This window comes from Colias croceus, chromosome 9 (genome assembly GCF_905220415.1).
Source record: "Colias croceus chromosome 9, ilColCroc2.1".
Classification (NCBI taxonomy): Eukaryota; Metazoa; Arthropoda; class Insecta; order Lepidoptera; family Pieridae; genus Colias; species Colias croceus.
The window spans coordinates 118,485-133,907 of NC_059545.1; the positions used below are offsets into that span (position 1 = coordinate 118,485).

At 37.8% G+C, this 15,423-nt stretch overlaps 1 protein-coding gene across 1 annotated transcript in view; it reads left to right on the forward strand.

The window, feature by feature from the left end:
* Positions 1–1,018: 1,018 nt before the first annotated feature.
* Positions 1,019–15,423, forward strand: part of LOC123694610 (unconventional myosin-IXb) — a 38,581-nt gene continuing 24,176 nt past the window's right edge. The window contains exons 1-4 of the mRNA XM_045640091.1: positions 1,019–1,480; positions 3,239–3,779; positions 4,261–4,470; positions 5,405–5,484. Of these exons, the coding sequence (XP_045496047.1) occupies positions 4,322–4,470; positions 5,405–5,484 (229 nt within the window). The 5' untranslated portion in view covers positions 1,019–1,480; positions 3,239–3,779; positions 4,261–4,321. The remainder of the gene's footprint in view (positions 1,481–3,238; positions 3,780–4,260; positions 4,471–5,404; positions 5,485–15,423) is intronic.

The window sequence follows — 15,423 nt, forward strand, 5'->3', positions numbered from 1 at the left end:
TCGTTGGCGCGACATAAAGTGTAACCCAACTCCCGACTCCCAGCCCGCGGGCCGCGACCGCAGCCGCCGCGCTCGAGTTGCATTGCTGCACTCGTCTAAGGAGTTATAGGTTGTACTAAGCGACACTTATTTTCCTAGCTCTATAACAATAGAATGTTGGATTATTTTGCTTTCGTGACCTTATGCGGCTAATTTTATGTAATTGGGATTGATATTATACTAGAGAGATTTAACAGGAATACAGTTTTGCAAATATATTCAGTCAAAACGAGGACATAATATGAATAAAATAAAGTATTAAATTAACGTACCTATCTTCCTATCTTTAAGGCATTTTCTACAAAAAGCAACACTACCTATATAAAATAATTTCGAGTTTCCCGGTAAATATAATGACTCTATCGGATCCATATCTTAGACGATGATAAGAAAGTTCTCGGATAATATCACAAAAACGGACGATTGCACGGAGATAAATCAATGCGATACAATTAGTGCCTAATTACTCGACGCAGGCTGTCGGTGGCCGGAGCGGCGACGGCGGCGGTGCTGATGCGATGTGACGTGAAGCGACCCCGCAAAAAATATAGAGCAACCTCTTCACAGTTACGTGGAGGAGTGCTGAGTGCTGAGCTGAGCATCGCAGCTAGTCGAGAGTGCGCGCCCGCGAGTGACGCGCGCGCCGACGCGACCCGCGACCTGCGCCCGCCCTGCCCCTGCCCGTGTACACGCGCGATCTATTCACACCTGTTAGCGATAACCGACAGTGAAAAGTGATTTGGTGTACATTTTAAAATGTTATTTATCAGTAGAGGTAGCCTTATTGTGGATTACAAGTACTTAGTTCGAAGTTGATATTAATCGAATCCTTAATGTTAATATTAAAGTGTTTTTATCGATTTTCTTTTTCATTTCATGAAAACTTAAAGCATAATAAATCTTTAATAACGGTCACAAAAGCTCGCTATTTAAATATTAAGGTTAGACTCAAATATTTTGAAAAAACGATGATACCTGATCTATACAAAAATAAATAAAGAGATCTACTTAGTATTGAAAAAAATATGACGAATTAAATTTTTAACAACATACATAATATTGTTTTTTTCTTATCGCGTATTGTATTTGAAGATTCAATGTATTCAGCTTATAAAATGTCGAAGTGATTATTCAGTTGTTTAACGATAATGGCTGTAATTCTGCGAAGTCTTAATTGGACCTCAAATTATGCGCATAGTATTAATTGAAATTGACCATCGGCTTCCATATAAAGACTGAGTACCAGAGCGGTGTTGCAGCGCATCCCGCAGCCGCAGACCGCACGTTAGCCGCGGGACCAATTTGCTCAGCAGGAGGCAGGCCTTTGCAATATTTTTAAAGTACTTTGCGGCTTTCACAGATTTCAATTTACAATGTGTCAAATTGTGGCTGATCGCACGGTTTCAGCGATACTATATTTGGGAAATTAAAAACAAAATAGGTATACTTACATGTTTTGTAAATACAGGTCTTTGCGACGATGCTTCGAGAATATTATTCTTTTTTTGCTAGTATATAAAATAATTTTGAAATATTATGTAGAAAAAGCTAACTAAGCGTGTTAGCTTCTATCATAACAAATATAGCAATTCAGAGCACTCAAGTGTTCACTTCGAAGGATAAAGCGCCCAGTTAATTCATTACCATTAAAAAGAGGTAACATTTCAATTCCAGTAATTGCAAAAAAAGGTCCTAACGAGGTTTTCATTGAATAAAGTGAATCGTATATGCTTATCGCGATTCGCGGTGAACTATGTCACACGCGGCGGTGCGGTGCGGTGCGGCGCGGTGCGGCGCGGTGCAGCGGTGCGGCGCCGCGCGCGCTCGTCCGACCTCTTCCTTAACAGGAGCTGGTTCCGCGAACCTTCGCTCTCTCTGTCCTCCGCGCCCCCGACAACTGTTATAATACGTGCTCGGGAGATAGGGCCTCATTATATCCCTTGTTTGATTACACTTGTGACGTTCCTCTTGCTTCCTGTTTATGCATTTTATTCACATAAGATCGATTATATGCTGATATTTATTTAAATGGGATTTATAATTAATAACGGTTTGCAACCTCAATAAACGATGTCCTAGATCTAACTGTAGGTATGTAAACCGCTCATCAAGAATGAACTCTAACCATGGGCGTAGCTAGCCATGGGCACAGGGTGGGGCAAAAAAAAACCGTCAAGTACGAGTCGGAGTCGCGCAACGAGGGCTCCGAACAAACCTACTTTTTGTAACTTTAAAATGAAATTTAATAAAATTTAATCTTTTTAACTTTTAGCAATTTTTCCTTTATCTGTGCTATAAGTCATTGCTTTCAAGACTCTATGTTCACGGGAAGTACAATATAGGTTTTGATTCCCTTACGAATGTCGAAATTTTCACAGCTATAAGAGACCGTAGATTTGAGTATTCGATATAAATTTCAGCTTGATACCTCCACGCGTTCCTGAGAAAAAGTGTGTTGACAGACAGGCAGACTTTGTTGTCCGTTTGTCTGTCTGTCTAAAAATACCTTTTTTTTCAAGAAATAATCTATACATATAATAAATCTGTATAAGGGTCAATTCTGTACATTGAAAATATTGAAAAAATTACTAGCAGGGGGTGTTACTGGATCGATACCAAACCCAAATATGTGATTAAAAAAATTTTTGTCTGTCTGTCTGTCTGTCTGTCTGTCTGTCTGTATGTGAAGACATCACGTGAAAACTACCGGTTCGATTTCGATGAAACTTGGTATAATTATACCTTATTATCCTGGGCGTAAAATAGGATACTTTTTATCCTGAAAAAATACGTAGAAAAAAAATTAATCTCAATTTTTCAGTTATCCATAGACGTTGTTCTGTAGTAGGTACCGCGAACACACGTTGCGTATTATTATAGACCTAGCCGTATTTGGGTCCAATAGATATTTATAAGATGTCATTGTCCGAGTTACTCAAAATGGAGAAATAAACCATCCACGCAAAGACCGACATCCGCGCGGACGGAGTCGCGGGCGGAAGCTAGTAATGAATAAATCAAAACAAACAAAAGATAAAAAACGGGCAAGTGCCCCACCCTGCCCCACCGTGGCTACTCCCCTGACTCTAACGACTAACCTCGCTAGGTTTTTGATGATTATGATTACCTTTCGGCTCTAGCTAATTAATTGTTGTTCTTAATTGCCTATAAATAGCATTAAACTTTTATAAATTTATAGCATTAAACTCTTAAAGACTCGTGAGGACTGTTATCGTAAATGTAGAGATGCGGCCGTTGTAACGTAATGGCTATTCCGAAATGGATGATATAAAGAAGTGCAATACAGAAACATGAAAGGATGACATTTCGTCGGGCCGAGACGGGTGCTCTCGAATTTTGAATTCAACAAAAAGCGTGCGCGGCATTCCGCAGGCCGCTCGCCACTGCGCCGCACCCGCCGCACCGGCCCCGCGCCGCCGCTTCACTTGCTGGTTAAGCCTTCGATAGATCGAAATGGTCACACGATTATTTAAGAATAACGACCGCCTTAAATTGAAGAAAAAAACGGAGATGCGTTAATGTCTTGAATAAATTTTGTTAACTCACCGCTCGTAATGAGGCGCGCGCACGCGGACTGTTTACTAAACAACGTAAAATATTTCGGATGCAGTGATCTCGAGCTGGCGATACAGTGTTAATAGACGATTAAAATGCCATAAAATGATCTCGGTCATTCGGTGCGTTACCTTAATAAGGAAACATTCTTATAATCGGCGCAGGTATGTACCAGTGTTTTATATTCTATTATTGTGTGGCTCAAAATGTTATCAACATATTAACTCTATCACTAGCAATAATTTAGAAAAGAACAATTCTGACAGTTTTATGGAATAAGATGTATTTTTAAGAATTTTTTCGATACAAGGAAAAGCTCCCACGCCAATGATGTCGCTCATTCCATTGGGGCTTTCAATCGGTAGTCGGTACGCGGGGTAACGTATGGAACTCTGATTTTACCGCTGAAAATTTTCCACAATACTTGAAATGAGCTATTTATATATTATATTTGTATAAACTATATGTTGAAGATAATGTTAAACCTTGTGTATACCTTTCGTGAAAAGATTGCCGCCTCGTTTTTCGGGCACTCGATCTGCTATTAAAATTATTATAAAAATGAGTATTTTGATTCAATCTAAATACAATTTTTTATAATAATTGGAATAATTGGAACATCGAGTTTGTGTTGTGTATTCGCAGCAGTTCTCCTGTCACGTGTGATAAGTGAGCCGCAGCGGGGTTGCGACGCGATGCGCGTGGCATGCTGCTGCCGGACCAAACGTATGAGGTGGCCGCACCCGCCGCACCCGCCGCACCGCCCACCTCGGCGTCGCTGGCGGTGCTGCTGCGCGCACACCGCGTGCGCCCTGACTTCTTCTGCGCTTACCGGTCTCGACGCCATTCGAGGAGGTGTGTTACAATTCAATATTCATATGAATGAAGTCTCCATATAAGTAAAAATAATTCAGCGAAACGAAGCATCACTTTACAATAGTAAAATTGTAAAATAAATTATGTATAATATTATATTATAATGCAAAAACTAGTAACATTATTTTGATTCATATTGCAATGTTTAATCAGCGTTTGGCATGAAAATATGTTTCATACGAGGTTTGTACATCGTATGAAAGCTTATATAAGCTTTCCGCCAGCGGCTTCGCCCGCGATTTCAAAGAAAAACCCGCATAGTTTCCGTTCCCGTGGGATTTCCGGGATAAAATCTATCCTATGTGTTAATCCAAGTTACCCTCTATATGTGTGCTAAATTTCATTGTAATCGGTTTAGTACTATTTGCGTGAAAGAGTAACAAACACACACATACATCCTCACAAACTTTCGCATTTATAATATTAGTAGGACAAATCGGCATTTCATTATCAATAACAAATTTTCCAATTTGTCACTTTTCACTGTATCACAGACTGTATATTCGCAATAATTGCATCGTAGAGTTTATTTCATAGCGTGTAGAATCTCGTGTGTATCCCAAAAGTAATGTTCATGGTACAATTATTTAATTACAATCTAACTAGTTTCGTTACGATTTATGCGAATTGATAGTTCACAATCGCGTATCGTAGGTATACAGTTAGTAATAAAAATAGAAATACCTCGTTGGCGGTTGGATCGATATTCAACGTTACCATTTATCACGCCAAATTAAATAAAACGTTTCCTGTTACAGTTTACGATTTGATGATTATCAAAGGAATTACTATGATTAGCCATTGCACAATTCGTAACGTATATTATGATTGTAAATGGCTCTATGATATAATAATAATTCTATGACCAAGTTGTATTTGTGTTTAATAAATTATTGTTAATATGTGTGTGCAGATCGTCGCGGATGGTCGAGGAAGAGAAGGAAAAGACGGCGAGCGAGCCGCGCACGCAGCGACGCGCGCGAGTCCGGATCGGTGCGTACCCTACGTTAGCACTTAACAGTGTTTAGCAGTTGTGTATGAATAATAATAGATTAATGGTGACAGGAAGTGTATAAGAACTATCTAAAACTCTATTAATCTTAACAATATAATATAATGCTTCTACATTTCAAACTTAAACATTTATTCTTTCAGTAAGACATATTTTAGAAAGACTTTTAAATATTTTTAATTGGTAAAACTATGTTACCTATAATTATTATAACATAGTTTTACCAATTACCACTGATTCGGAAAGCAGTTTCTACGGAGATGATGGGAACAAACGCCGTAAATTTAATTTCCCATCGTGCATAATGATGTCTGTTTTTTTCTGATTAAACCTCAGTAAACGCATAAATTACGGGAATTATAAATTCCCTTCAATTACGGAATAAAGCGCTGATGGTGAAAGATTAAGTCAATCGCGATAAAGCTAGTGCGTCCTTAATTGGCTGCGTGTGCGCCGCGCGGCGACTCCGCGACACCGCGCCCGCGCCATGCCATTGTCCCGCCCGCAACCGAACTGCTGCTGCACCACACTGCTCTCTAAATAGTACACAAAAGGACATTATAGCAGAACTATGTAATATATGGAGTACGCAGGTCTTCAACGTACTAATGCGACTATATAGGCTGCGCGTGGATAGAAATAAAATGTTTTTCGTTTTATTTATTCAATAGAAGATTCGATATATATTTATTTTACACTGACTGCCGATTTATGTAACAGGTGCGAACTACTTGTCCTCGTGTTCTATTATGAATTATATATCGTAATATCAAACTTACTTGTAATACAATATAACAAGAAGCTTTCACGCTAGATTCTATAAAAAGTGATTACCTTCAAGATAATGAAACGTATACAAACACCACGTACATCAGTCGGCGTGTCTGCAGCCTCCTACCATTAAGACATTAATTTAATCAGCGCCTCTCATCGCACGTAATCGCACGTCGTATTAACATTCTATGGGCGTCTAATGCAACTCCGCCGGTCGCGCTGACCAGTCGCCACTGCAGGTTAGCAATCAGCTGAAATTAGAGCGATTAATCTTCAATCATAATTATATGTTAATTGCAGATAATGCCGGAGAAATAAACCAGTATGTAGAGCATGTAGAGACCTTACTTTACGTTTTACCCGCGTTTATTTATCCAGCCCAAAATATGAAGTATTCTTTCTCTATTCTGATTTAAACGTTTTTCAGTTCAACATTTTATAAAAGATAACTAGTATTAAAACTGCCGTTTAAAATTATGATCGTAATAATTTATACGATTTTACAGAATACAGATGTTATCGGGCATGAGCCATGTGCTTACCGCTCAAATATATATTTTGTACTAGCTTCCGCCCGCGACTCCGTCCGCGCGGATGTCGGTCTTTGCGTGGATGGTTTATTTCTCCATTTTGAGTAACTCGGACAATGACATCTTATAAATATCTATGGACCCAAATACGGCTAGGTCTATAATAATACGCAACGTGTGTTCACGGTACCTACTACAGAACAACGTCTATGGATAACTGAAAAATTGAGATTAATTTTTTTTCTACGTATTTTTCCAGGATAAAAAGTATCCTATTTTACGCCCAGGCTAATAAGGTATAATTATACCAAGTTTCATCGAAATCGAACCGGTAGTTTTCACGTGATGTCTTCACATACAGACAGACAGACAGACAGACAGACAGACAGACAGACAGACAGACAGACAGACAGACAGACAGACAGACAGACAGACAGACAAAAATTTTTTTAATCACATATTTGGGTTTGGTATCGATCCAGTAACACCCCCTGCTAGTTATTTTTTCAATATTTTCAATGTACAGAATTGACCCTTCTACAGATTTATTATATGTATAGATTTCCGCCGATTAAGTTACATACTTAAATTCTGTGACACTAACATGGAAATATATAGGTACATGTTGTATAATGGATCTTCTAAATATAAACGTTCAAACGTATATTCTAGTAATTCCTACGCTCCACTCACATTAGCATCAACAGAAACTTAAATTGTCATACCAAAACTGAAAACGAGTCGAACACGGGGAAAATGAATATAGTCGTCGAGCGTTGTTTATAAGTGTGGCCGGCTAAGTGCAGTAACGTGTCCGTTAATACGTGGAGAGTGCTCGGAGTGATATATCGCGCGGTCGTTAGCGGAACAGCCGTGAAGCGGGACACGCGAGCGCACCGCGGCACCGCGCCTGCTCCACATTGCTTAGCCATGACTGATTGTCATAGATTAGTACTCTCCATCATAATTACCTTTCATCTTAGCATGCTACTTAGACAATTGCAAGTTTTAAGAATAATTAATTGATGTATGATATCGATCATTGGATAGATACAACGGGAGAGATTTGATTACGTATTACGGGGATGTAATTGAAAATGTATGGTCTTTCAATATTAAATCAGCTGAAGGAGGAAACTAATCAAACTATACAGACACATTAAATTTTAACGAGGAGCATAGTGGTCATATTTTTTTCAAACGCCGCCTTTTCGTGATTTTATTCTGTTTTCACATTTCCATCTAAATATTGTAATATTTGTTGTTTTTACCTCATTTTCAATTTCTTAATTTGTAGCGTATTTTTTTGGAATCAGTTTACCGTAAGTAGTCAAGATAATTTTGCTCAGGAAAGTAAGTAGACCGTGCTCAGAACAGGTAAGATAAAATTATCGTCATGTCATAGGAATGTAAATAAAATAGACGAATAAAAACTACCAATATCTTTGTAAGTAAGATTCAAATGAAAATTGTTCTCAAGTGTAGTTTGTTCTATTTGTAGGTAGTTGCTAAACATGATCCATGTCACTGTTGAGGGCTAAATTAAGTTTGTCGGTTTATACGGAACCAGCCGTGTGTGAACTAGCTGCTTTAAAATATTTATTAATAAACTGAAATAAATATCGAACCACCCGCGGCGATTCCGAACAACTGTTGTATTGAGGCCTTCAAAAATTAAAAAAATAAATAACTCCTGTGTCCTCGGATGACAAACACCTGCGACACTTCTTGTAATGTAAGCGCTGGGTCACGGACACATAAAATCACGTGAAACGTCATTTTCGCTCTACCAATCTAATATAATACTGCATCATCGCCCGCGTCATGTTCCCGTTACACGTACCTTCTATGAGGGTAGAGGGTAGAGGGTAGAAGCCATTATCCAAAATACTACGTATGTATTATGTATATTATTACATATTATATCATCGGTGTCTCATAACTCATTTAATATTGATGAATTTATTATAGAACTTGCTTTGGCAATAAGTTGCACTACTATGCTGTATTATGTAACTAATTAATACATTATTTTTACACAATTAGAAAAAATTATATTTAGCTTTCTCTACTCAAGTGTAAACTGAACTGAATTGAAAAATGAAAAGCCATCACGCACTTTGCTTGAAATTATTGATATAGTACAATCTAGAGTTGTATATATAAGTGCAGGATATAGATTATAGTCTAAATCAGTGGCTATTTTATAGCCGAGTACCAAGCAAATGACACTGCAGGTTCCAGTTACTAGTTTAATAAATATCTAATTAATTTAAGTTATTTCAGTAAGGCTTTGTAGCGGAAAGTATAAAAGCATGAACATATTTTTCTAACTACTTTACTTCGAGTATAATTAGAATTTATTTTTTTGTAAAATTAATGCCCGAAATACGAGAAATTTTGGATGGATTTTAAATACTGTGTACAATTTAATTTATAGAGTCCGCTCTACAAATTAAAAAGTAAAAACACAAAGAAAAGGCGTTTGCTGTGAACATTGCGCCCTCTGTTGGTCTTGTGTTGAACCTTCATCAGTGGGAAGGTTCTCAAGCTAAGTGAAACGAGTCAATGGAACTTTGTAGACGTTTCTCTAAGAAACAAGTCCTCTATTGTGAACATAGATGGCATAGGTGTATAACACTAAAGCCTCAATAATTTCATATTGATGTTCTTTAATATGGTCCATGTGGTCCGGTTATTAATAATTATAAATAAATAAATGAATTATTTTCCTCAAAAACTAACTCTAGTTACGAAAGAAGTACAATTAAACATAAATTCAGAGGACTGCGGTGCTTGCGATAGGCCGTAGCCTGTAAATTGTAATGCTATTTTTAATAAAGTATTATTTTAATCGGTATATATTGCTGCCAATAATATGGAAAATGCACTTATACCTTTCTCAATATGCATCTATTTTTCAAGTACATAATTCAAATTTTACGTATGACGGAATGAGGCAGATTATAAGACGGATTAGACCTAATCAATGGCAACCTAAATTATCAATTAGATTGCTTATGTAATATACATATAGAAGTTTTCCTATTGACAATTAGTACGGGAGAGTATTTCAGGAATTTGGGTGGCGGGGCGGCCGCGGCGGCGCGCGGGCGCACAGGTTTCGGCGCAGAGTTACAAACAAACAAACCAGTCTGGCCGCCGCCCCACCTGCCGCTCGCTTTATCTGCTTAAATGCATGAAATGTTCTAAACGATTGTACATAATCGCTTCGAACTTTAGCAAGTTCAAAAATTATTGTAGGTATGGTGAGACATAGAATCCAGGTCATTGCCTTGGTACATCCCAAATGAATGAAACGATACATCTGCATCGGTCCGGACGTATATCGAATTGTTTTGTGTATAGTCAGATAGTAAGGTGGTAGAGCGGTGGTAGCGCGGTAACAGGGCGCGGGGGCGGGCGGCGGCGGGCGGGGGGCAGGCACCGGGCGGCGGCGGGTCGGCAGGCAGTTCGCGGGGTGTCGCGCGCGAGAGTGGTCGCCGTACGAGTGAAAGCGGCGCGGCCGCTGAGTGTGATGCGAGCGCGCCGCCCGCCATGGCCACGCTCGGCCTCTCCAAGGTGTTCATTCTGGACAAATACTTCACCGAGCTGCAAAAGTTCTGGGAGACGGAGAAGAAGCTGCAAGGTGAGCCTCCGGCGGGAGCGGCCCGCGATGCCCCGTCGAAAGCTCTAAATTTTCTCTCGGACGCAGAGCGCTTGCGTGCTCTAAACGCCGGAGCAGCCTCCCGTACGTTTTTTGTGATCAGCAGATCAATTTGTGACGATGAGTCACAAAATGTTCGTTTTGCTTTAAATATGTGTGATGTGGATTGTGGGTGGGGAGTTTGTAGGTGAAACTTTGGTAAGGTCCACGTTTATTATAGATACAATATTCAGCAAACAAAATCATCGGGGAGAAAATACACGAGCCGGATTATGTTTATATTTCGTTATTTTGGAATTAAGGTTGCATAAGACAAATAAACGACCATAAGTATCCAACTTCTGCGATATAGATTATAGACAACTAAACAAAGCACAACTCGTTTTGTGTAAACATATTGATCTGTTTATACAAGCAAGGCTCTATCTTGCGAAATTACATTGGATTGGAGGCTGTGGCGGCTCCTAACGGCGAACCGCAGGGCTTAAATATAACGTTGGCAGCCTGAAGCCTCTCTTCTGCGCAAATATTTGAAATAACGTTTCTGTATCTATTGAAATGTTTCTGTCTATAAGACAACTAATCTTATATTTTAATCGTCTAACTACATTTTTATAGTAGCCTTCAAACGTTAAAACGTTTGATGAGATGCTGCAACTATGGCTTTCATAATTATTAGTCACTAAATAACTAAAGAGAGAAAAGTAGAGAAGGATAGGAACGACTCTATCAAATTTTATGTAGTATTTCATAGTTTAGGACAACAACTATCTTTAATTAGTGAGCTGGTGTGCCGGGAGCGTGAGTGAGAAGGGCTAGAGCGGGGCGAGTCGGGTGTGCGGCGCGCGGGCGGGGGGCGGGGCAGGCTCGCGGGCGCAGGTACGAGGTATCTAAGTTTTGGCCCTTGCGCGGCAAAGCTCAATGGACGCAAGCAGGTTCTCGACGCTCTCGAATGCTTTTATCAACACAAACTTTTCCCGCAGCCTCGCGTGCCTAGGGCGCCTGACTTGTTTGGAATTCAAACACTTAGGATGTTTCCCAAACTTATCAGGAAACAATGTAGAGTTTGATTTTTTATTGTGTGCTAAGCTTAGAGGTAGGCCAATTCAGTATGGTAACATTTACTATCGTTAGATCTTCGAATGGAGAAAAAAAAAGAATTAAATGCCAAGAAAGGTAAAATTACCCAGTATGTCTACAACTTCAAGGGCCCTTAAAAAAAATAAAATCACATAAAAAAAGTTTTCCATTTGGCTTTTAAAAACTTGCTCTATCTATCAGGTAGCTTCCCTAAAAATTTCATTTTATTATTCAGAAGGCTTCAATCGAAAAATTGAAATCTAAGTGTGGTAAGTGCAAAAATTTTTTTAACGTGATGATCATTAAAACCAATAAATAGGTGTCTAATTACCAGAAATTTTTAAAATAACCCCGCTGTTGCCCAATGTAAGTCCGACATCACCATAAAAAGTTGTCTTTTAAATGTTTGAATGCCCTTTTATCATTTTTAATGGTTTCTTCTGCTACTATGAATTTCCGGGTTATTTCGTCCAAATTGTGGCATTCTCTCAAGTAGCCGAGGTCTTCTTAGTATCACCATTGAAACAAATCAATGGGGTTTAGGTCGAGGGACCGAGGAGGCCATGCTTTAAGGCAGGCGTCACCGGCGCATGCGCAGGCTGCAACGACCAATCCATCTTTCAGGGTATCTTTGCCCTTTAACCTGGCCTCCACGGTCCCCGGACATAAAACCTATTGATTTTTTCCGTGGGGATACTACAAAGACGAGAGACTGCCACAATTTGGACGAAATAACCCGGAAATTCATAGTAGCAAAAGAAACCATAAAAAATGATAAAAGGCATTCAGAAATTTAAAAGACAACTTTTTACAGTGATGTCGCGCTTGCATTGAGCAACAGGGGGGTCATTTTAAAAATTTCTGGTAATTTAACACCTTGTTATTGGTTTTAATTTGTTTTTATTATTCATCATGTTAATTCAATTTTTGCACTTACCACATTTAGATTTCAATTTTTCGATTGAAGCTTTCTGAGTTATAAAATGAAATTTTCAGGGTAGCTACCTGATAGATAGAGCAAGTTTTTAAAAGCAAAACGGAAAACTTTTTTTATGTGATTTTATTTTTTTACGGGCCCTTGAAGTTGTGAACATACTGGATAATTTTATCTTTCTTGGCATTTAATTCTTTTTTTTATTCCATTCAAACATCTAACGATAGTAAATGTTACCATACTGAATTGGCCTATCTTTCAGCTTAGCAAACAATAAAAAAATCAAGCATTTAGCGCAATAATTGACGTCACCATGAGTGAAAATATCATCGTACTCGGCGATAGGTGAAAAATTGAAAAAAACGTCATAACTCCGAAAATACGAAAAATCGCATAACATACATGGGGGTGATTCGGATAGCCCTCTAGGTCCTTAACCTCCCAGCTTCCGTTCATCACTACTTTTTGGGACACCCTGTATATCTTCTTACTGATCGTGTGATATTAGGTATCTAAACTCTACGAGTGACGAGTCTGTGATCAGAAACTAGCGAACTTCTGCTTGATAATAATTTGAAAGAACGTAGGTACGGAAAATTTTTTTAACTATTTAAGTTATAGTAAATGATTGTAAATCGATATGGAAATTAAGTCGATTAACAACTTTCAACGTAAATTTTTAAATTATGATATCAATGGCTCGGGATTTTATTAATTCACTTTTTCTCAATAATTGCTGTATTCAAGTTAACATTAAAGTTAAAAATGAAATGTTTGATGACTCGTTTATTATTATCATTTCTGGGATTACACATAATATACTAATATTATAAAGCTGAAGAGTTTGTTTGTTTGAACGCGCTAATCTCAGGAACTACTGGTCCGATTTGAAAAATTATTTCAGTGTTATAATATATTATCACGCTAAGACCAACAGGAGCAGAGCAATGCAGGTGAAACCGCGCGGCACAGCTAGGGTCATTGCGCCTGTTCGCGTCCACCTGCCTATTCGCGTCCATTTTGCGGATATCTTTTAGAAAATTCACGAAAATAAGTATACTTTATGTAAAATTGTAATAAGAAAAATTTCCGATAATACCTCAATGTATATGAGACATGCACACATATTCAAAATATGCCTGCGCACCGCCTATCCTATTTAAAAAAAATATTTAATTTTGGCTATTAAACGAGAGAGCTAAAACGCGCGGGATTTTGAGAAAAAAATAGTGCGCAGCGTCGCGTTTGACGGTAAGTATCTTATTGTTAAATGTGAATTTTTGAATATGTAACTGTTTCTTTGCTTTCCTAACAAAACATGGAATAGTATGGATTATAAATAAGCTTATTTCTTTTACAATTAATAGCTAAAATAAGGTGGACGCGAATTACTACACCGAATTTGTACAACTTCCATTTTGCGTCCACGGTGGGCGCAAACTATACCTGTAGTGCATAACAATAGAACATATTGCGTCCACATTGTTTTTCATTACGTAGCAATGAATTGTTTGTTAAAATATGTAATTTAAAATAGATTGTAAATTTTTGACTAAGACCACAAGTTGATAATTTAAATTTTCATTCAAATTAGCAAATTTTTATGCTATTTTTTCATTTTAAAATGGGTATTCTAAGAACAGAATGAGACTAGTATTTTTGAGAATGAGAGTCTGTGGTTAAGAAAATAATATACCAAAGAGAAATTTAATTCTTTAGAAACTAAAAAATAGGGTAGGTAGGTAATCTTAATAGAACTGATTATTATTTATTTACATAACGTCACTTTGTTTTTTGTTAATTTTTGGTTCTAATAATGATGAGAAGATAAATATAATTAAGTTTTTCCAGTTTCCTTACACAGTGAATTATATTAATAATAATGTTGATTTTAGGGTTCCGAAGTTCCGAACCTAGAAAGGAAAAACCGGAATCCTTGTAGGATCACTTTGATATCCGTCCGTCTGTATGTCCGTCTGCCGGTCTGTCTTTCTGTCAAGACCCTTTTTCTCAGTAACGCGTAGAGGTATAAAGCTGAAATTTATTTTGAATACTCAAGTCTACGGTCCCTTGAAGCAGTGAAAAAATCAAACTTATAAGCCAAAGCAATCAAAAGATACAGCCGTTTATGCTGCCAATTTTCGCAAATTTCGACATTCGCAAGGGAATCAAAACCTACAGGGTACTTTACGTGAACACAGACACTTGAAGTTTGGTGCGAAGCAACGTCTTATAGCACAAATAAGGGAAACATTGAAAAAATAATCATTTACAGTTAAAACATATAAAAAAAGACAGGTTAATACGGAACCCTCGGTATGCGAGTCCCACTCGCATTTGGCCGGTTTTTATTAAATAACTGTATTCGTAAATAAATAATTTATTAAAATCTAATTTTTATTTGCATTTATCTGATAAAATATCACCCAATACATTCTTAATTCCTTTTCTAAGCTGGTGGACGCGAACTGGTCCACGGGTGGACGCAAAAAGGCATTTTTGGACGCGAACTGGGTAAAACGCCAAATTCTGCTATTTGTCTAGATAAATAAAAACCACATGATATTTCCAACACAATTGAAAGTAAATCTTAAAATAGACTATGTAATGAACACGTTACATAAATTTTGCGTTGCAATTTGTTCTGGAACATTTTTATTTTCTCCTTCAGACTTTCCAACTGCACTAAGTGGACGCGAACTGGCGCAATTACCCTAGTATTTGATATTGAACTTCATATCACCTGCCAACAATAATTAAAAAGCTTAAGTTATTCAGAATAGAAAGAGTGTCTAGATGACAAGATCAACTATTTTAAAGTTTTACAATACATTTGAATAAATAATAATAATTAACTAATTTATTTGACACACTGTGATTCGAAATGTAACTTTCTCACGCATCACCAAAACTCGATTGAGTTATACAAATTTAT